The sequence below is a fragment of the Chinchilla lanigera genome, unplaced genomic scaffold (assembly GCF_000276665.1).
Source record: "Chinchilla lanigera isolate Chin_1 unplaced genomic scaffold, ChiLan1.0 scaffold00044, whole genome shotgun sequence".
Classification (NCBI taxonomy): domain Eukaryota; kingdom Metazoa; phylum Chordata; class Mammalia; order Rodentia; family Chinchillidae; genus Chinchilla; species Chinchilla lanigera.
In genome coordinates, this window is record NW_004955445.1 from 8,347,009 (window position 1) to 8,368,178 (window position 21,170).

At 46.0% G+C, this 21,170-nt stretch overlaps 1 protein-coding gene across 2 annotated transcripts in view; it reads right to left on the reverse strand.

The window, feature by feature from the left end:
* The window catches only part of Slc9a8 (solute carrier family 9, subfamily A (NHE8, cation proton antiporter 8), member 8), a gene marked incomplete in the record, with an annotated part of 75,300 nt that overhangs the window by 38,162 nt on the left and 15,968 nt on the right, over positions 1 to 21,170 (reverse strand). For both annotated transcript variants that reach the window (XM_005392327.2, XM_013518263.1), the window contains 4 exon segments: positions 335 to 369; positions 1,450 to 1,551; positions 4,991 to 5,074; positions 9,050 to 9,108. In XM_005392327.2, coding sequence (XP_005392384.2) covers positions 335 to 369; positions 1,450 to 1,551; positions 4,991 to 5,074; positions 9,050 to 9,108 — 280 coding nt within the window.

The following is a 21,170-nucleotide window of genomic DNA, read 5'->3' on the forward strand; positions in this document are numbered from 1 at the left end:
AATTCCCGGTACCCCCCCGGCCCTCCCAAAAAAGGCTAGTGGTGCACTGTATGTGTGTATATCAGTGGGCCAGTGAACTGGTCAGAGCTATACCCTCCAAAGCTTAAATTAAAACACTCTGATCAGCAATGCTTAGACTAGGAATCTTCAAAAGCTCTCAATACAATTTTGATTCATTTTAGAGATAAAAATTAATTCAGAATAGATTCTACAGCGGAAATCATCAGCAAGGGGAGAGGGAGTAAAGAAAGAAGCCCCACGCCCAGGAAGCAATGCGGAGGAATTCCCCGGCCTGGACAGCAGTCGCATGGGTGTTGCAAAGTGAAGGATTTACCTGTCTGTCATGTTGAGTTTAGAGATTACATCAGCCTGTAAAATAAAACACACAAACACACAGACACAAAAAAACACCCCTGGAGAACAGCCAAGAAGATTAAAATGTCCATCAGTGCCTTATTACTAACAAATAAGGACATTAATCTTCAGTCCCCAAACCACTTTAAAAATAAAATGCCTAAGTTTCGGTTTAAGCATGCATTCGCTCATAGGACAAAAGCAGAGAACAGACTGCTACACTTTCCAAGCGCAATTCACTGCAGCTTTCTTCTCTAAAGTTTATTCCTCTTTGGTACGAGAAGCTGAGCAATGAAGAGACTTGCACAGAGACAGACTTGTTCCGGTGCCATCAAGGCAGTAACAGGGGGAAGTCACATGGAATGGGCTTCAGCTGTCAAGAGGACAAAACCGCCAACACTGCGAGCATCTGCTGGCCGCCCGGGTCCTGAGCCTCTGGCTCTTGGCAACGGGGGCAGCAAACTTTCTGCAAATGACAAGAAAGCGGCACATGCATGGACCGCACAGCGCAGACCTGCAAGCACTGCTTCCTAGGTGCGTCTGAGCTGGGTTAATGCAAATTTAATTTGGAGCTCAGAGTGCGGAACACTCAGCTGGTGCATGCCACTGTGAAGCAGTCTGTCACAGCGGAAGACCCGAAGTATATAATTTTGTATAGGAGCAGGGCGTAGAATTGAGTGAACAGACTCAGAATCATCTTTGATTTAAAATGCAAATTTTTATTTAAAAACAACATTCAAATCTGATTCTGTCAACTCCATAAGAGAACTGATACTGTTACCATCTGAAAACCATGACAGTGTATATCTGCTATGTTTTTAGGCATTTCAATTTAAGACACTATTGATCTGCATATACAATGGAAAGTTTTGGGGATTATGGAAAAGATTCACTCAATTCCAGACACCATAATTCTTGGGGGAGGGCACTTAGGAACATTCTCCCATGCTCCTGCTGTGCCTCCTGCGCTGAGGATCCCTTCGAGGAAGACAGGTGAAGCTGCAAACCCAGGCCCAGGAGGGAGCCCCACCTCACTCCCCGCTCAAGCTCTCAGAATGTGAGATCATCAAAGTCTCTCAAAGGTGTTTTTCTTACCTGGCCCAGAAAATAAATTCCACCACCTACTACAAAAGCAGAGATCGCAGTACCAAATACAGCAAACAAGGTGATAGAGCCAATATTTTGAAAGAAGTTACCCTGTTTAAAAAAGCAGACAGAGAAATGATCAGAGAGGCCTGCCAGTGGCGGCGTGACATGCACCTGCCCTCCTGGCTGGCCTGATTCTCAGCGAGGGCACCATGGCCTGCCTGTGTGCCAAGCTGGGAGCCTAAGTCCTCCTTTGCTCCACACCTCCTGCCGGGTCCTCAGAGACCCCGCCCCACCCCCACATCAGCTCTCACCTAACCATGGGACAGCTTCTCACGAATCCCCTCACACACTCCTGGCCCCTCTCCGCCACTCTCTAATGCTTCCAGAATGATCCTTGCAGAAGACAAATCTGGGGATGCTGCCTTCAATCCAACCCCCACTCCCACTTGCAATGCCGGTCAATGTGAACCCGGACGGCTCTGCCCTGGGAAGGCCTCTGTGCTCCGGCAGCAGGCTGGCCTTTGCTGGGTTCTGTGAGCGTTATCGTTCTTCCGCTCTGCGCAGAGAACTCTGAGCATGCTGTGATCTTAAGACACTTCCACGCTTCCTGAGGGATGCCATCCCTGGTCCCTTAGCTGGCTACCGGCTGGGGCCCTGTTCTCTCCGGGTGGCCCGCTCCCAGTGTACCAGACGTGGCTCAGCCACCTACGTCACTATGTCACTAACATCTGTCTTTCTCGTAAGGCTGCAGGCTCAGCGTGCCAATGAAACCAGCTTTTGTGCAACACAGTCACCGACACGCTCCTGTCAGGTGGAAGATGCCTGGTACACAGGTACAGAAGAAACCAACTGGATTTCAGATCTGACCAAGGTCTAAAAGCTATACAATTACAGTTTTTCATTTAACTAAGAAAAGGTGATTATAAAGAATATCAAGACAACAGGGGATAACATCAGAAACTTTTTTTGCCATCCAGGTCTTTTTTTTTTTTTTCTTTTTTTGCCTTTTTGAGACTGAATTTCTCTATGCAGTTCAGGCTGGCCTTGAATTCACTTTGTAGCCCAGGCCAGCAGTCCTCTTGTCTCAGCCTCCCAGTGCTGGGATTACAGGCATGCACCGCCACACCTGGCTTCAGGTCTTTTCATAATTTTATGTCACTCTATTAGTACCATCAATTTTATTTTTTGAGACAGGGTCTTTCTACGTAGTTCAGGCTGGCCTTGAACTCACTATGTAGCCCAGGTTGGTCTAAAACTTGCAAGGATCCTCCTGCCTCAGCTCCCGAGTGCTAGGATTACAGGTGTGCACCACAACTGGCTTATCACCAAATTTGTCAGATACAATATATATCTATGTATCCTTCACAACATTTAAGAGAAAATATTCAAGTCGAAATAGGATAGTGACATATTCCAAATTTCCATAGGATTAGCTGGGCATATAATCCTAGCACTCTGGTAGGCTAAGGTAGGAGGATCCTAAATTCAAACCCAGCTTGGTCAACTTAGTGACTTAGCAAAAACAAAAAAAATAAAAAGGGCTGGGGGGATGTAGCTCAGTGTGAAGGCCCTGAGTTCACTCCCTAGTACTGCTTTAAAATAAAAAAATTCAGGGCAGGTGAAACATTTTAAAAAAAAATTCCATAAGATGAAGGAAATGAAGTTCTTAGAATCCTGTGCACTCTACTAAATCCTGACTGTTGGTATGGACAAGAATCTCATTTTTTTAGCCAGGCAGGTTGGTACACACTTGTAATCCCAGCACTTGGGAGGCTGAGACAGGAGGATCGCAGGAGGATCGTTGCGAATTAGAGACCAGCCTAGGATACAAAGTGAACTCAAGGCCAACCTAAACTGCAAAGCAAGACCCTGTCTCAAAAAAGACAAAAAAAATTAATAAATAAATAAAATAAAATACTCAGCTGGGTGTGGTGGCGCACACCTGTAACCCTGGCACTTGGGAGGCTGAGGCAGAAGGATCACCATGTGTTCGCGGCTAGCCTGGACTACCCAGCAAGACCCTGTCTCAAAATAATAAATAAATAAAAAATAACTATGTAAATCGCACAAATGTCTGTAAGGAATGTTGTAAAAAATTATTCTGTTGCATATATATAACTCAGAATATATCTAATATGCAATTAAAAAAATAAAATGCTCAAAGTCAACCTTTTGTCTTCTTTGGAGGAGAGCAGAGAGTGGATAAAAGACTGAATTGGGGTTCCCCACTCCCATAAGTCCCTTTCACATCAAATACCACATTTTTCTGCTGGAAACTCATCTTCAAAGAAATATTTTTTTAACAAACTATTATTTTCCTTCCAATTTTGAACAAATTTATCTTCTTTCAAAAAATTAGGCAGGGCGTGGTGGTGCACTGCTGTAATCCCAAGTGCGCCACCACGCCCAGCAACAAGGTCTCATTATGACCCCCTAGAGAACTGTTATTATTAAGACCAGATAATAACATCACCATAACAAGGAGGAGGAGCACTGCACTTCTTTAGTGTGCTGAGCAGTGCTTTGCTTCCATCTTTCATCTAGCATAGACCTCAAAGCAATGGGAAGCAGGGCTTTGGGGTTTTTTTGAGGTTTTATTTTTAATTTTTAGCTACCATGGAGCCTGTAGGGGGCAGCACATGATCAGCCCTATGAGTCTCAGGGTGCAAAGCCCTCTCAGGCCCTCTCCTCCACTTCAGAATGGGTCTAGCCTTAGTTCTTCCAACCCTCACCATTTTTTTATGACATTCTCAAAATATCTGCTGTATTATTACTTTAAATTGAATCAATCTATTTAAAAACTCCAAAGCATTTAAAGATTAACATAGGAGATAAAAGAACCCTGGTGGACACATCAACAGGTATGACAGGCAAGCGCCACACTTGAGCTGGAGGGCAGGGCCGGCCACGCTGCCGGCTGGGAGCTGGGAGGCAAAAACAGGCAGAGAAACTGCAGGCCAGCTGACCAGGTCAGGGACCTGAGAACGAGAGGGAAGGACAGAAAGGCTCTGAAGCCAGCCTGGCAGGGTGAAGCTGGGCTGGGGAGGGCAGGGAGACATGGAGGCAGAGGGACAGCGATGAGTAACTGTGACTTAAAGTGCAGGACAGGGCCCAGAGGAGACAAGGAAGGATCCGCCTAAGGAGGGACAGGGGTCTCAGGGGCGAGCTGAGAGAAGCAAATGCCCTGGGGTACATGTGCCTGTTCCTTCGGGATAAAGTCTGACCTCCTAACAAGTGTGAGTCCATGTCCAACACGAGAAGTCCGTGTGTCCTCTGTGTGCCAAGGAGAATCACACTGGCCATCTTCCCTGGCAAAGTACTGCTCTGTCAAGTGCTGGATCAACAAGCCACACAGCCTGAAGCCATCGGAGCAGCTAACAGACCTTGTCTATTCTCCCCCAGAAGTTGGGCAATGCATTCACCTTCCACCGTATGCTCCCAGGAAGGAATGGGGTGTTGCTGAATTACTACCTGAGCTCTCAGAAAACTTGGCCTGCAGACCTGAAGAGCCACCCTGAGCAAAACCACTCGCACGCGCCCACCTTACCTTGTGTAAAGAGTACCCGGACTCAAAGATAATAGGTGGAAGCAAGAGGAGGAAAAACATGTTTGGGCGGAACATTTCCTCTTCCTGTAAATAGAAAATGGGTATTTTCAGAGGCGTGCAGTGTATGCTAGCAGGAAATCAATCAATGAAGAGTTGAAATAATAATTCTCTCAGAGTGGAAATGAATGATGTGTAAACGACTACCTGATAATAAAACCAAGCTAAAAGAGAGACCTGAAGTTAAACTGCATTCTGAGATGTAAAATTTTTTGTTGTTGTTGTTTTGTTTGTTTTTTGGTCTTTTTGAGACAGGGTGTCCCTATGCAGTTCAGGCTGGCCTTGAGCTCACTTCGTAGCCCAGGCTGGTCTCGAACGATTCTCCTGCCTCAGCCTCCTGAGTGCTGGGATTATAGGCGTGCACTACCACGCCCATCCAAGATTTTTTTTTTTAAAGGGCAACCAGCAAAAGAAACAGCACAACGAACTCCTTCCAAGCACAAAGGGTATGCTTTTTACTCCTTACTAAGGAAAGACAACTAATTTTATTTATTTTAATTCAGATAGAACACACGCAAAAACAACTCCACAAATCGGAACCCTCCAGAAAAAGCAGTGGTCAGCTCCAGCAGGGTCTACTTAGAGAACAGCAGAGCCCACATGTTCACCACAGCTCTGCCCCTGTGCCAGGCTTTCCAGCTTGAATTTATTTTATTTATTTTTGGGGGGACAGGATTTCACTATGCAGTTCAGGCTGGCCTTGAACTCACCTTGTAGCCCAGGTTGACCTCAAACTCACAGTGATCCTCCTGCCTCAGCCTCCCCAGTGTGGTAATTACAGGTGTGCACCAGTATGCCTGGCCCTCCAGCTTGAATTTATTTTTTTGGTACCGGAACTTGAACTCAGGACCTTGTGCTTGCCAGGCAGGCACTGTGCCACTGAGCTAATATCCCCAGCCCTTCTGGCTTGAACTTAAATGCCACTATGAAAAGTGTTCTAAACGATGGCCGTCTTCAGGGGATGAAACAGTGAGAACTTTATTGTCTGTGTTAATGTCTTTAATTACTGGTAGAACTGGGGCAAGACACTTAAGCCAAAAATGGCAACATGTAATATACGTGCTATTTTATATTACAAAACTAGGCTCCTTTTCCTATGAATGTTCCCCTCACAGTCTTGACAGTCTGATTTTTTGTCAGAATAGCTATTCAAAAAAAAAAAAATGAATCGCTATTCAAAAGAATGACTAAATGTATTCTTACAAATGTACAGCTGTTACCCTCATCTAAAATAACATTCAAAAAAGACTCAAAATAGAAGCAAATGATGACTTCTGAAAATGCCCTATTAAGTCTTAAAATATCAGCACTGCAACACTCAGGGCTCAGACCACGCCTACACGCAAAGCAGTGGGCTGAGCAGGGCATTTCATGGGGTGCCTCCTCTCAGACCCGAGCGGCCTGACTGCCAGGCAGGTCCTTCTGGAGATCCAGGAACTAAACCCGAGGGAAAAAGGAGAGACGTCCGCAGTGAAGGTGCACAGCGCCCCTCTCTCGCACCCCTCTTCCCGTCCTCAGGGTCCTCCCGGGAAGTCGCTCTCCACTGTGGCCTAACTTGGAAATAGCGTCTCTGCAGGTATGAGGGTCAGGATCCAGACAAGGCAAGGACAGAGATGAGCTCGCATCAGGACAGGGGGTCCTACACCCAATTAAAGTGACCTTGTAAGACACAGAAAGTGGAGACATGGAGATGGCCACAGGAAGGCAGGGACAGAGATGGGAGCTATGCTGTCACAAGCTAGGGAGCACCAGGGCCATGAGAAGCTACAAGAGACAATCGAGGATTCTTCCCACAGCCCTTCCCACACCTCTGTTTTCAACATGTGGCCTCCAGACTGTGAGGGCACAAACTTATTTGTTGTTCTGTTTTTTGGGATGGGCTCATGTTGTAGTTCAGGCTGGCCTCAAGCTCACGACAATCCTCCTGTCTCAGCCCCCCAAGTGCTGGGATTACAGGCGTGTGCCACCAACACCTGCTCAAACCTGTGGTTTTAAGTCCCCCAGTCTTTGGTCCCTAACTGCTGTGCTACCCTATGTTAACGGATGCACCACCTTTTTCTTTGGGGGGGGGTTTTGGTTTTTTTCTGGTACCAGGAATCGAACTCACGACATCATGCTTGCCAGGCAAGTGCTGTGCTGCTGAGCTAAATCCCCAGCCCCTGGGATGCACCACCTTGATCAATGGGTTTTAAATCAAAATCTAAAAATGGGTTCACAGGTGACATCAGCCTAGGAGTCTGTGACCCTCCCTAACAGGCGCCGCTCCTGGGGCGGTTAACTTTATCTGCCTCCTTTTTCCCCACTCCCTACACTCCCTTCAACCCCTCCTCCAAGGGGTGGCTAATTTTAACCAAGGCGCAGCAAGGCAGAGAGACTGTGCTCCAGGGGCCTCTCGGCCTTCCTCACCCCTCGCCAGTGAGGGGCGCTCTCTATATACCAGGCCCACAGCATATGCTCTTGAGAATTCATGTGATACATAGAATACTTCCAGAATGTTCCTGAATATCATTGAACATTACTTATAATAGTTTCAAGTTGTGTTTGAGGTCAGACCATAAGGCTTGCTTTGCACATTTTATAGTACAGGTAAATTAATCTCAGCACCCAGAAGCTCCACCAAAGTAGGAAGAGCTCCAATGTGGTAAGTTTTAACCACACAACCATGATTTTGAAATGAACCTCATTTCCCTTCACAAAACGAACTTTGTAATACACTCATCAATCTCTCTCCACTCGATACGGACGCTGGAATCTACGTTGAAATTTGACTGTAGGGAGCCCTGAGACCCCAAGGTGATGTCCACGCCCTCATAAGCACCGCGGAAATGGGGCAGCTCCAGCAGCAAGCTAAGGGCAGCGAGGTGTGGCGCGGAAAACACTACACCGGGAGGGGGCGCTGAACACAAGACTCGACCCTGCCACCTTCTCTCCAGCTCTGCGACTGGACGTGTCCCAAGCTCTCTCCCTGGGCGCCTCTTTCTTCTCCGCAAAAATGAGGTGACGATACAGCTGGTCAGTCCACCTCAGATGGCTGCAGTGAGGACAACACGAGCTGAAGTGGACAGAAAGTGTTCTATGGCCGGCAGTGCTGGACAGGTACATGCTATTACCCCTACTGTAAGGGCTGCATCGGAAAAACAGACAGCTTAGTGTTTAACGCTAATTAGAGGCCCCATCAAGTGAACTAGTCTAGGGTTATTACAATGCACGCAAAACGAAATATGACACTGAAGCCGGGCCTGGGGGCGCACGCCTGTGATCCCAGCATGTGGGAGGCTGAGGCAGGGGGGTCACTGTGAGTTGGAGGCCAGCCTGGGCGACATAGTGAGACCCTGTCTCAAAAAAAAAAAAAAAAAGACACTGAGTGCTGCCATATTCACTTGAAATAATGGGCAATTTATGCTTTTTCTAAAAATCATGTGTAAGGGTATTGACTTGAATCTAAACATTTAACAAAATCAAAGCATTTAACAAAATGTTTAAAAAGAAATGGGGAAAAAAAAGTTAATGGGAAAAATGGGCACAGCCTGGGCTACACAGTGAGTTCAAGGCCAGCCTGGACTGTAAGGGAGACCCTGTCACAAAAAAAAAAGGAGGGGGGCTGGGGATTTAGCTCAGCGGCACAGCACCTGCCTGGCAAGCGCAAGGTTGTGAGTTCAATTCCCAGTACTGAAGGAAAAAAAAAAAAAAAAAGTAATGGAGCAGGCCAAGTACACATTTAACTAACCCCGACACTCTGGAAGGCTGAGAGGGGAGGATCACAAGCTCGAGCCCAGCCTGCACAAGCAACAGTGAGACCTTGTCTCAAAATTTAAAAAAAAGGGGCGGGGGCTGGGAATTTAGTTCAGTCTAAAGGCCCTGGGTTCCATCTCTAGTACTAGAAAAAAAATGAATGGGCCAATACGAGTGATGCAATGATAAGAAAGCCAGCATGAGTATCAATGTTACTAAAGTAAACCACCTCCAAAAATTACATTATAAAATGAAGTCAGATAGACCTACCTTCCAATTTGCCAGTTTTTTAAACTCTATAATTTTTATAACTGCTCCCATGAGAATACCTGGAAGAGAAAATATAAAGTTTGACATAAATTTAAACATGACAAAGATGACTCTGGCTTATTATTCTAGAAAAACAATATTATCCATTGTGTCTCCAGAGGGTTTTGATGGAGTTCTACAAATTTTCTGACTGAAAATATAAGACCGGGAATTAGTGTACAGTTCCGTAAGTCATGCAAGTTTGTCACCTGCTTCGCACGCAAACACAGCAATCTAGAGGTTTGTGCTAAGGGAAAAGCTTTATAAAACAAGACCCAATACACTCTGCTCGGCCTGAACATGGACCGCCCTGCTGTTTTTCACACATGTACCTATTTTCAATGTGAAATGGCAAAAGCAGCTGGGCAAAGGTGGCACACACCTATAATCTCAGCACACAGGAGGCTGAAGCAGGAAGACTGCCACAAGTTTGAGGCCAGCATGGACTACATAGTAGTTCAAGGCCAAGACTGTCTCCAAAAAAGAAAAAAAAAAAAAAAGCAAAAGCTTAGACGCCATTTTATTATTAAAAAACCAACAACCCAAGATCACTTTCTCTGATTCAGACAGCGGCTCTATGTTGAATATTTAGTTGGAGATAAAACCCCAATGCTGAAAATAACCCAGAGTGAAAGCTCTGAAATTCCCGAAGAAAGCACACCGTCTGAGTGCAGCAAGCTTCCATAAGGCCGACAGGCTCGTCACTCCTCAAGTACTCACCAAAAATAATTCTTGATGAAGCACCACTGTGTAAGTTGTGACCACTCTCGGTTACTTGCTGGACCATCATTCCTAACCCTGCTGGCTCATCAGAATCACCGCGGGAGCTTTTTATAACGTAAAGATGCCAGGCAGCACTCCAGGCCTGCGAAGTCACTACCTCTGGGGAGCGGGTGGGGTGACCAAGGAGGTCTGCAGGTCAGCCACGGCCAGGGTGCTCAGAGGAAGCTGCGCCGTCCGCAAGGAGCTGGTCCCAGCAGCAGCAGGAAGGGACGGGACCACATGGGGCCGAGCTCCAAGGGAGCCGCTGAGCATGTCTGGGGCCAGGTGGTGCAGCGCCGACCTCAGCTCTCCTGCTGGGGCTCTCCAACGGCTCCTTTTTCTTGTTTTTTCAAACTGTATGTTTTATTTTAAAGATTTTTAAGGGCCGGGGGTATAGCTCAGCAGCATAGCGCCTGCCTGGCAAGTACGACGTCCTGCGTTGGATTCCCGGCACCAACAAATAAATAAATAAATAGTCTTTAAAACTTTTTGGTGGTCTAACAGTTATGAATACCATGTGAAATTCTATAAGAAAAAAGCCCTTTTTGATCATATCCTACCACACCCTGGTCTTGATGAGTCTGGAGACTCTTTCAGCACACTTCCTTACCTTCTTACGTCCACACACTTACTTGCACACTACTAGTGTGTACGTGTGTGCAGTACAGGAATGACACACTTGCGTACATTTATATCCAACTTATAGTACAGTGATATTCTACTGCTTGCTAGTTTGCTGAGTACGAAATCTCAGAAGTCTAATCACAGATGACTAGAGAGCTGCCTCATCCCTTTTAACAGATTTACATGAAAATCCCATAATACAGTACCTATTTCTCCAAAGGAGACAAAGATAGCATAACAAACACAGAAAAAATGTTCCACATTGTACATCACTAGGGAAGTTCAAATGAAAACTGCAACGAGATGCACTTCTCACAGCTAGGATAGCTATAACATTCTTTTTTTTAAAAAAAAAGGAAGCTTGGGCCAAGCATGGTGGTGTATGCCTGCAATCCCAGCATTCAAGAGGCTGAGGCAGGAGGATCACTGCAAATTTGAGGCCAGCCTGAGATACAAAGTGAATTTAAGGCCAACCTGAACCACAGGGTAAAACCCTGTCTCAGAACCACCCCCCCCCAAAAAAAAGGAAGCTTGGCACGGCGGTGGTGCATATCTGTAAACCCGGCACTCTGGGAGGCTGATACGGGAGGACAGCAAGTTTGAGCCCAGCTTAAGCAACTTGTAGCTCACTGCAAAGACCCTGGGTTCAATCGCCAGTACTGCAAAACAAAACAAAACAAACAGAGGGATCCCTCCACCACAAGAGTTGCCAAGGAGATGGAGAAGTGAGTACCTTCATCTACGGCTGATGTGAATGTAAAATACTGCAGCTTAGCAATTCCTCAAAAAGTTAAATGTAGTTACCAAATGATCCAGAAACTCCAACCAGGAGAACTGGAAATGTAGGTTTATGCCAAAACTTATGTGCAGGTGTTCATAATAGCATTATTCACAGCAGCCAAAAGAAGGGAAAATTCCAAATACCCACCAGCTAATGAATGGATAAACAAAATGCAGTAAAATCATATGACGGCTGGCATATTATTCAGCAATAAAAATGGAGGAAGTATTGATAAATGTTACAATATGGGTGAGTCCTGAAGATATGCTAAGTGAGAGAAGCCAGAAACAGAAAGAGCACATATTTACCAGTGCATTTATACAAAACATCCGGAACAGGCAAACACACAGGTAGAAAGCGTTTCCTAGGCTTGGAGAAGGTTTATGGATGATAGCTAAAGACGATGGTGGCTCCTTTCTTTTCTTTTCTTTTTTCTTTTCTTTTCTTTTCTTTTGAGACAGGGTCTTGCTCTGCAGTTCAGACTTGCCTTGAGCTCACTTTGTAGCCCAGGCTGGTCTCGAACTCGCAGCAATCCTCCTGCCTCAGCCTCCGGAGTGCTGGGATTACAGGTGTGTACCACACCTGGCTGGTGGCTCCTTTTCGGGGTGATGAAATGTTCTAAGATCAACTGTGGTAATGGTTGCACAATCCCGCAAATATACTAAAACCACTGAATTGTACCTTTAAAATAGGTGAGTCATATAGCATGTGAACTCTAGCTCAATAAAGCCATTACATATACAAAAAATACCATATGACTTCATTTATCTGAAATGTACAGAACAGACAAATTCAGAAACAGAAAGCAGATCGGTGGTTTTCAGGGGATACAGGAAGAGGAAAATGGGAAGGAATGGTTACTGGGTAAAGGGTTGCATTTTTGGAATGATGAAAATGTTCTGGAACTAGAGGTGACAGATACAGAACCCTGGAAATATAGTGAAAACTACTTGTAAAAACCCAACTGTACCCAGATATGGTGGTGCATGCCTGTAATCCCAGCACTTGGGAGGCTGAGGCAGGAGGGTTACCATGAGTTCGAGGCCAGCCTTGGCTACATAGTGAGTTCAAAGTCAGGCTGAACTACATAGTGAGACCCTGTCTTAAAAAAAAGAAAAAAATCTGTACACTTTCAAATGGTGAAGTTTATGATAATGTGAATTATTATTTCAATTTCTCAACAACCTTTTTAACCATTTCCCTATGGGTGGTTGGTTGTTTCCTGTGGATTGCAGTGCTGCAATAACCCTGCGTGCGTATGCCAGGTTAGAGCCGGAGACTGTGACTGGCTGGATCATAAATATGAGTATTTTTGTCTATGAAAGTGTGGCCAGATTATCGTCCAGAGTGACTGTATCACTCTACATCTCCACGGCCGCCCATCTTCACCAAGGCTGGACCTGGATAGTCATCGGAGGTTAACAATTCTGCCAATTTGATGGCAAGAAACCACACTTTAACGTTTCAATTTGCATTAGTTATCATTCCGGATTACCAGAGAAGCTGAAATACTTTGGTTTCTGATTTCATTTTTAAAGCTAGTGTTTTTCTGCTCTGCTAAAACCTCAACTTTCCCTTCCCTTATGGAAGCATAGTAAACTTTTAACACCATGAGAATGTTTTCATAATTGCACAGGCAACAGTTACACCTGAACACAGTGATTACTGTACTGTCCAAGCCTGTGTCTGTATTACCGTTCATGAGGTGCTAGGAAACTTTGTAAAGTATGATGTGATGTTATTATTATTTTCTTTTTTGTCCTTTTGAGACAGGGTCTTGCTATGCAGTTCAGGCTGGTCTTGAGTTCACTTTGTAGCAGAGGCCAGTCTTGAACTCGCAACGATCCTCCTGCCTCAGCCCCCTGAGTGCTGGGATTACAGGTGTGTGCCACCACGCCTAGCTCACTTTTTTTTTTGATATCAGAAATCGAACTCTGAACTTTGTGCTTGCCAGGCAGATGCTGTGCTACTGAGCTATATCCCCAGCCCCTTGTTATAACTTTTGAGATTGGTCCTAGAATTAAAGTTTGGTGCAGCGTTAAACTGGCTAACAAGTTTATTGTTTTCATTTTCTTGTCATAATGGAGACTGAACTTAGGGCCTCTGAACTGAGCTACGTCTCCAGCTCCATCCTTTCCCCCTTCTTTTTTTAAAATTTTAAGAAAAAACTTTGTAGGCTGGGCATGGTGGCGCATGCCTGTAATTCCAGCATGGGGTGGGGGGGCAGGGCTGAGGCTAGAAGTTGGCTCCAAGTTCCAGGCCAGCATGGGCCACAAATTGAGTTCAAGGCCAGACTAAACTACAAAATGAAACCCTGTCTCAAAAAGACAAAAAAAAAAGAAGAAGAAGAAGAAGAAGAAGAAACAGCCTTGTTAAATGGCTCAGGCTGGACTCAACTTGTGATCCCCCTGTCTCAGCCTTAAACAGTGCTTGGATTATAGCTGTGCACCACAGGAAATTATAATCACAACCCCAGCCACCAGGTACAGTTTTTGTATATTCCTGTCAGTAAAAATAATCTAAGAGTATGTCCTCAAGCTACAAACTTTTATTTATTATTTATTCTATAAAAGTGCTACTGCTGGGTGTGGCGGCTCCTGCTGTGATCCTAGCACTAGACAGGATGAGGTATGAGGGTCACTGCGAGTTTGACGCCAGCCTGGACTATACAGTGAGGCTCTGTCGCAAAAAACAAAACAAAACAAAACAAAAGTGCTACCATACTAGTATTTTTTTGTTTTTGTCCTTGAGATACAGTCTTGGTATGTTGCCCAGGTTGGTCTCTGACTCCTAGGCTCAAGTAATCCTCCTGCCTCAGCCTCCTGAGTAGGGGTACTACTGGCTCACACCACTGTGCCTGGCTCTATTAATATCTTTTATTTTTTATTTTTATTTAGTTTTTTTTTTTTTTTTTCTGGTACCGGAAATTGAACTCACGACCTTGCGCTTACCAGGCAGGCACTGTGCCGCTGAGCTAAATCCCCAGCCCCTCTATTAATATCTTTTAAAACATACAAAAAATTAAAAAGTTATAAAAGAATGAGATTAAAGAATGAATGGAAACACAAATTCCACTGTTTTCTTTTGCCCCCTGGTGATCTTCCATAGACACCTCCTACTGACACCACCAGCCTCAGGCAGGGCATCTGCCCAACTCCTCCTCCCACGCTTTGGCACTTCAAGTAATCTCTAATCCTCTAGAGGACACCCCAGGAAGGATGGCTGAGAGCTTAAGTAGCTTGTGTGATGCTCAGGACCAGGAGAGTGGTGCTAGGCTGCTGGCCCTGGGTGCATCCCCCCTAATGAAGACACAGGGAGAAGCTGCAGCAGCTCTGACGGCTGCTGCTCCTCCCTCCTGAGGGCACAGCTGGCTGCTGTTTTGGGGGGATTTTTTTTGTCTTTTTGAGACAGGGTCTCCCTGTGCAGTTCAGGCTGGCCTTGTGCTCACTTTGTAGCCCAGGCTGGTCTCGAACTTGCTATGGTCCTCCAGCCTCAGCCTCCCAAGTGCTGGGATTATAGGCGTGCGCCACTACGCCTAGCTGGCTGCTGTTACCACTGTAAAGTAGCAAGTCCCCGGTCCTTGAGGTCATAGAAAACGCTGAAAATACATTCATGATTAGGTTACAGGACAGCATGTGTAACACGATACTAGTTTCCATCAATCAATAGATCAATCATACATTTATTTGCATTGTGTTAAAAATACACACATACATATCGATACTGCATGCCAGGCACTGTGCTAATGTTTAAAATACACATTACAAGGTAATTAAACTGTATGGGGCTGGGGATTTAGCTCAGTGGCACAGCGCCTGCCTGGCAAGCGAAAGGTCGTGAGTTGGATTCCCAGTATCAGAAAAAAACAAACAAAAAAACAAACAAACAAAAAAACCCTGTACGTACAGCCATATAACATAAATGATAGTAATATTAACAGACACCAGCAGGTACTGGTTCCTCCCAAGTTAGGCATTCTGGAAAGTGATTTCCATGAGTCATTCTGTTTAATGTCTGTGCGGTCCTCTGCATTTTACAGATAAGGAAACTGAAGCTGAGGCCCAGCCTCATTTAGCTGGTAATTAGTAGGAACCAGAACTATTTTGAAAATCAATTATTTTTGTTTGGTTATGTAACAGGTGCCTATCATATACTATTTTAAAGGCACAAAGGAGCCAGGTGTTATGGATGTGCCTGTAATTCCAGCTACTCAAGAGGTGAAGGCAGAACAACAGCAAGTTCAAGCCCAGCCTGGGCAACTTAGCAAGACCCTATAACAAAACAAAACAAAACAGAACGAAACAAACGGGATGGCAGGAAGCCTAGCATGTACGTGGCCTCTGCTTCCATCTCCAGTCCCACATGTACATACAAAAAGCATAAAAAAGTAGACAGTGAAGACTCAAGATGCCTATCCCTGTTTTCTTTTCTCCTTTCCATTATTACCAGTATCGTAGTAATTCTGTACATTTCTTTGACAGTGTCTGCACATTTATAATTATATATGTACACATGCCAGGCACTTAAAAAATTTTAAGGCAAATGACAGTATAATAGTCACATCTGGTTTGTTTGGTTTTTTTTTTTTTTGTCTTTTTGAGATAGGATCTCACTACGCAGTTCAGGCTAGCCTTGAACTCATTTTGTAGCCCAGGCTGGTCTCAAACGCACAACCATCCTCCTGCCTCAGCCTCCTGAGTGCTGGGATTACAGATGTGAGCCATCACACCCGATTTGGTTTCTTAACACAATGTAAATCTCAGAAACCATTCCAAACCACATGTGTGGCACATGCCTATAATCCCAGCACTCGGATGCTAAGGCAGAAGGACTGCCTCAAGTTTGAGGCCAGCCTGGGCTACATGGTGAGTTCAAGGCCAGCATGAACTACACAGTGAGACCCTGTCTAAAAAAAAAAGAAAGAAAGAAAGAAAGAAAGAAAGAAAGAAAGAAAGAAAGAAAGAAAGAAAGAAAGAAAGAATCTATCTCATAGCAATACATAAAGCCCTACCCAGCACTTTGGTTCCGCTAATGGCTGCAGTGTTCCACCACATTCACATGCCGGACACCAACATATCCCCAGGAACAGGCACAGCATGTTTTCCAGGCTTCTGGTGTCACAGCCAAAATACACAACACACAACAGTGGCCATGTGCCCATAAGGACATTCGTTATAAAGTTCTTTACACTGGCCAGCACTGACCGTGGCTAGAGAAATTATCTACACTGGGGTATCGGGAGATGCTTCTGCACTGGAGCTCTACTGACAGAGCCCAGCACCTCTCAGATCCCCTTCCCTTCACTTACAGGGCAAAGGTAGGGTACCCAGGGGGCTAACCTGAAAGGACCAAGAAAGGAAGGGCAGAATGTTAGGGTCAGTACCTAGCAGCAAGCCACGATCTGCTGCCCAGTTTCCCGAGGTGAGCCCGTTCTTGGATCAGAGCCCACAGATACAGGAAGAGCCGGGTCCAGGAGGAAAGGCCTGAATTACCACAGCAAGTGTAATCAGTGATGACAGGCCGCTCCTTCCCCAAAGACACCTACAGCCAAGCAGGCAGACAACCAGCAACTGCGTGAAGAGGAGCACTGTCAGCACACAGGGCCAGGCTGACACTCACACCAAGCGCACCGTGGCTCCCCTTTTAGGGTAAAAGCAGATGAGGTCAGGCAAGAGGTGCAGTCCTGTCCCAGGTCCACTGAATGTGGAACGCTGGTCCACTTGTCAAATTAGATTTCAGCGTACCTCTCCTCTCTTCCAGAGACATACTGAGCAGTTGGCAGAACTCTCACATTAGCTCTTTTTTTTTTGAAACAGGGTTTTGTTACAAAGTTCAGGCTGGTCCTGGACTCACTTTGTAGCCCAGGCTGGCCTCAAACTCACAGCGGTCCCCTGACTCAGCCTCCCAAGTGCTGGGATTACAGGTATGTGCCACCACGCCTGGCTCACATTAGTTCTTGACCTTTCAAGTGAAAACAATTGTAGTTCAAAAGGTCAAGTAGAAAGGCCTTCATCTGTCCCCTAACACCTCTGCCAAACAAGTCAGCACCCTGAACAGGAGCAAAGAGGCGTCACCCTCAAATACATAAGGAACACACGGGCAACCGTGTGGCCCCTGCAAAAGCTGAAAGGATCTTAGTAAATGGCAGTGGCCTACAGCTAAGGTAACCAAGTAGTTACCCCAGACTGCAGTGCCTGTGCCAGTGCGTGGAGGTACCTAAGGGAAGGACTCCGAGGACAGCAAAGTAGCGGTCTCAGGTCTGGTGTGAGCCTCCTGACCCAAAAACTGTTCTTCTCCACCCGATAAGGAAGAAGAATCAGAGGCAGCCCACAGTCCTGTGGACAGACACGGAGTGCACCCCTGGTCTTGTTTCAGGAATATGTCAATGCCTCCTTTGCACCCTAGCCTAGTCCAAAATGCCCTGGACCACCTGGGTATCCCACAGAGCAACACGCCAGCCTACTGTATCAATAGCATCCTGCTACTCAGATAGGATAAGCAAGCAGTGCCGGTCAGACACCTTGGTAAGGCACAGACTTCAGAAGGCAGGAAAGCTCAGGGCTTGCCCATCAGTACAAATTCTAATGCTCAAGGGGCATGCTGTGACAGTCCCTCTAAGTTAATGATGACACACTTCTACCCCTGGTGCTAAGAAAGGAGCATGCTGCCTGGGCACGAGGCCTCTTTCAGACTTTGACGGTAACACATGTCCCACTAAAGAAATGCTATCTCCAACAAGCCCGAAGAGCACAGTCTCTGGGGTTCCGAAGCGAGATCGCCCCATTTGCGGCAGAGAACTACATGCCATCCACAAAGGCTGCCCTAGCACCCTACTGTCTTGCAAAGATGCAGCTTCTGAGCAAGGACCATTGAAAGAGCATATGGCCAGAGGTGTCCTTCACAAGCTGAGCTGTTAAGCCTGTGAGGTTACAAGCCGGGAGGGCCCAGCAGCAACCCAACTGTAAGGACTTACACCAGAGACAAGCCACAAGTGTGCTGTGTGGAGAGGTGGCCCAGGCTCCACGTCATCTCCCACTGCTCCTTCACCTCCTAAGCACAGTACCATTGGGCCAGCTGACAGGGAAAAACCCAAGCTCACTTCCTGGATGATTCAGCCAGCCTCTGACCTTGGCTACTTCAGTGTTTGTGCAACAAATGCACAACAGCAGCTGTGACCACAGAGATACTGTCCTGTGAGGGCTGGAACCAGGATGCAAGATACGCTTTTAAAAATGTCCACTGTGGGAAAAAAAAAAAAAATGTGCACTATGGGGCTGGGGATTTAGCTCAGCGCCACAGTGCCTGCCTGGCAAGCGCAAGATCGTGAGTTTGATTCCTGGTATCAGAGAAAAACCAAAAAAAAACGAAAAAAAAAAAAAAAATGTCCACTGTGAAGCAATGTGTCCCTAGCTATGCAGCGGTGTGTCCCTAACAGGTAAGCCAGGTTGTAGCAGCAGGACAGAAGTGGCCCCACTCAACAGCACTGCCAGTGACCCCATTTGGAGTGAGAGTTGCTGCTCGGGGAATTTCTCAGCCTAGAAAGTTAGGCTTGGTGGGTCAAGAGGTATTGGCTCCCAGGAGGGGACATTTCTACAGGGCAACGAGTCACACTGGCTGCCTTCCTGGTCACTCAGGACTCCCTGTCCCACTAGAGGGCAGGCCTACAAGTGGGGACAGTGCTGTTAGGAATAATGGAACCTGAATGGGAAGAGGCAGGGACCAGAGGGGTAGGATTACACGTGGTGCTCTGGAGCCAACCACAAAGAGTTTTTTAAAAACCAAGTCAATACTCACAGGGCACACATTCAGTGAATGGCAATGAAATAGCAGTGGGACAGTCCAGGAATAAATCATCACTTCTGATCCATGTTCACAGAAACACTGAGGAAAAAGTCCATGCTGACAACTCTTGCAACACAACAGCCTGGAAAACCTCTACAGTGTAGCATGGGTATCGGGGACCTGGCCAGGATCCCCAACTGCCTGTATGAGGGGTATGGCAAAAGGATGAAATAAGAAACAGACACAAATTTAGTAATGCATGAAGAGGGGTGGAAGCTGGGTGTGATGGCGCACACCTGTAATCCCAGCATTTGGGAGGCTGAGGCAGGAGGATTGCTGCAAATTCAAAGCCAGCCTGGGCTATAAAGTGAGTTCAGACCAGCCTGAACTGCACAGCAAAACCCTATCTCAAAAAGACAAAAAAAAGGGGCTGGGGGATTTAGCTAAGCAGCACAGCACCTGCCTGGCAAGTGCAAGGTCATGAATTCGATTCCCGGAAGAAGAAACAAACAAAAACAACAATAAAAAAAGAGAGGCTGAGAGGTCAATGCCTCAGAATGAGCAGAGACAAAGACACTCCGAAGCAGCTGCTATTTATTGGGTGTACAATGACCAGAGGGGCTAGAAGGTAGAAGACTCATGCAGCGGATAATCCTGGATGACTCAGGAGGGCAGAGATGATTTTATGCTGACAAGGACCTTGCCCTGGAGTGCTTTTCAATCTTGGTGGTCTTAGTTTAGTCTTAGTGGGTGGGAGAGGATGGCCCATTGCTAAAGAGTTAATGGGAAATCTCAAAAGGGCAATACCCATAATCCCAAGCCTCATTTATCCCTTAGAGAAGCATGCAAAATTCGCCATTGTGAATTTGTGGTCCCCAACACGCAGGCATCTTGTGAAAGTGACAACCAGTTTTGCCTTTAAGTCAGTTTTTTTTTTTTTTTTGGTACCAGGGATCGAACTCACCTCCCACTTGCCAGGCAGGCGCTGTGCTGCTGAGCTATATCCCCGGCATGGAGTCAGCTATCCTAATACCAACAAACACATACTTGCTTCATTAAAAGAAATCAAGCCAGGCCTGGGGCACACACGAGGAGTCCTAGCACTCCAGACGCAGAGGCAGGAGGATTGCCATGAATGCGAGGCCAGCCTGGACAACAGCCTGAGCTACATACAGAGGCCCTATCTAAAAACAAAAAAAAAAACAAAAAAATGGAAATCAAAGCAGGCAGTCTTTATGGGATACTGTAAGCCACATCAACATTAGTTAGTAGTCTAAATAGTAAACTGGTTACAGTTACATTTAGAGTTCTCTTTTGATATGTCTTAAAAAAATTTCAGAACTTAAATTCACTGAAATATTATTGGATCTGCTTTTCTTAGAATTGCCTTTAGTCGATACCTCAGGAACTGCTTTTTTTCATCATCTTCTACTCAAAAATCTCACTGACATAGAGTCCTATTCTTAAAATTAAAAAAATAAGGAGGAATTAATATAATTAAAAGCACAAGGGCCAAGGGTATGGCTCAGTGGCTTAGGTGCTTGCCTGGCAAGCCTGAGGTCATGAGTTCGATTCCCAGTACCAAAAAAAAAAAGCACAGGCACGGTTAAGGTTGGGGGGCTGCTGTGGGTGGCCTATTTACGCAAGTTCAGAAAACACCGTTTTTCTAACTATCTGCATAATTCAGGCTAACCCTGGGCATTTAAAGTCAAATTTCCAGGGGCTGGGGATATAGCGCATCAGCACAGTGCCTGCCTGGCAAGCCTGAGATCGTGAGTTCGATTCCCGGTACCAAAAAAAAAAAAAGTCAAATTTCCAGCCCTTTATCCCTGTTCTGGCCTTTTCTCACCCTAGAATAAAGCACGATGGGAGAAAGGGTACTGTCTTTGCTATTGCCAACAGAGAATACAGGGCAATACAACTCTTTTACTTTCATTCCTTATAGATTTTAGCCCCACATACATAACGTGAGTCAGTACTACATGGTCAATAAAAAGAAGCCTGTGAGGCTACCTCAAGAGGAACTGCCCTAAGAGGCCCCATGGGCCATGCCCTGGATGCAAAGGAGACCACTGGAGATCGGTCTGCCCGCTGAGGTGGAGGCCCCAGAGCTCAGACCCATGCTACCAGTTA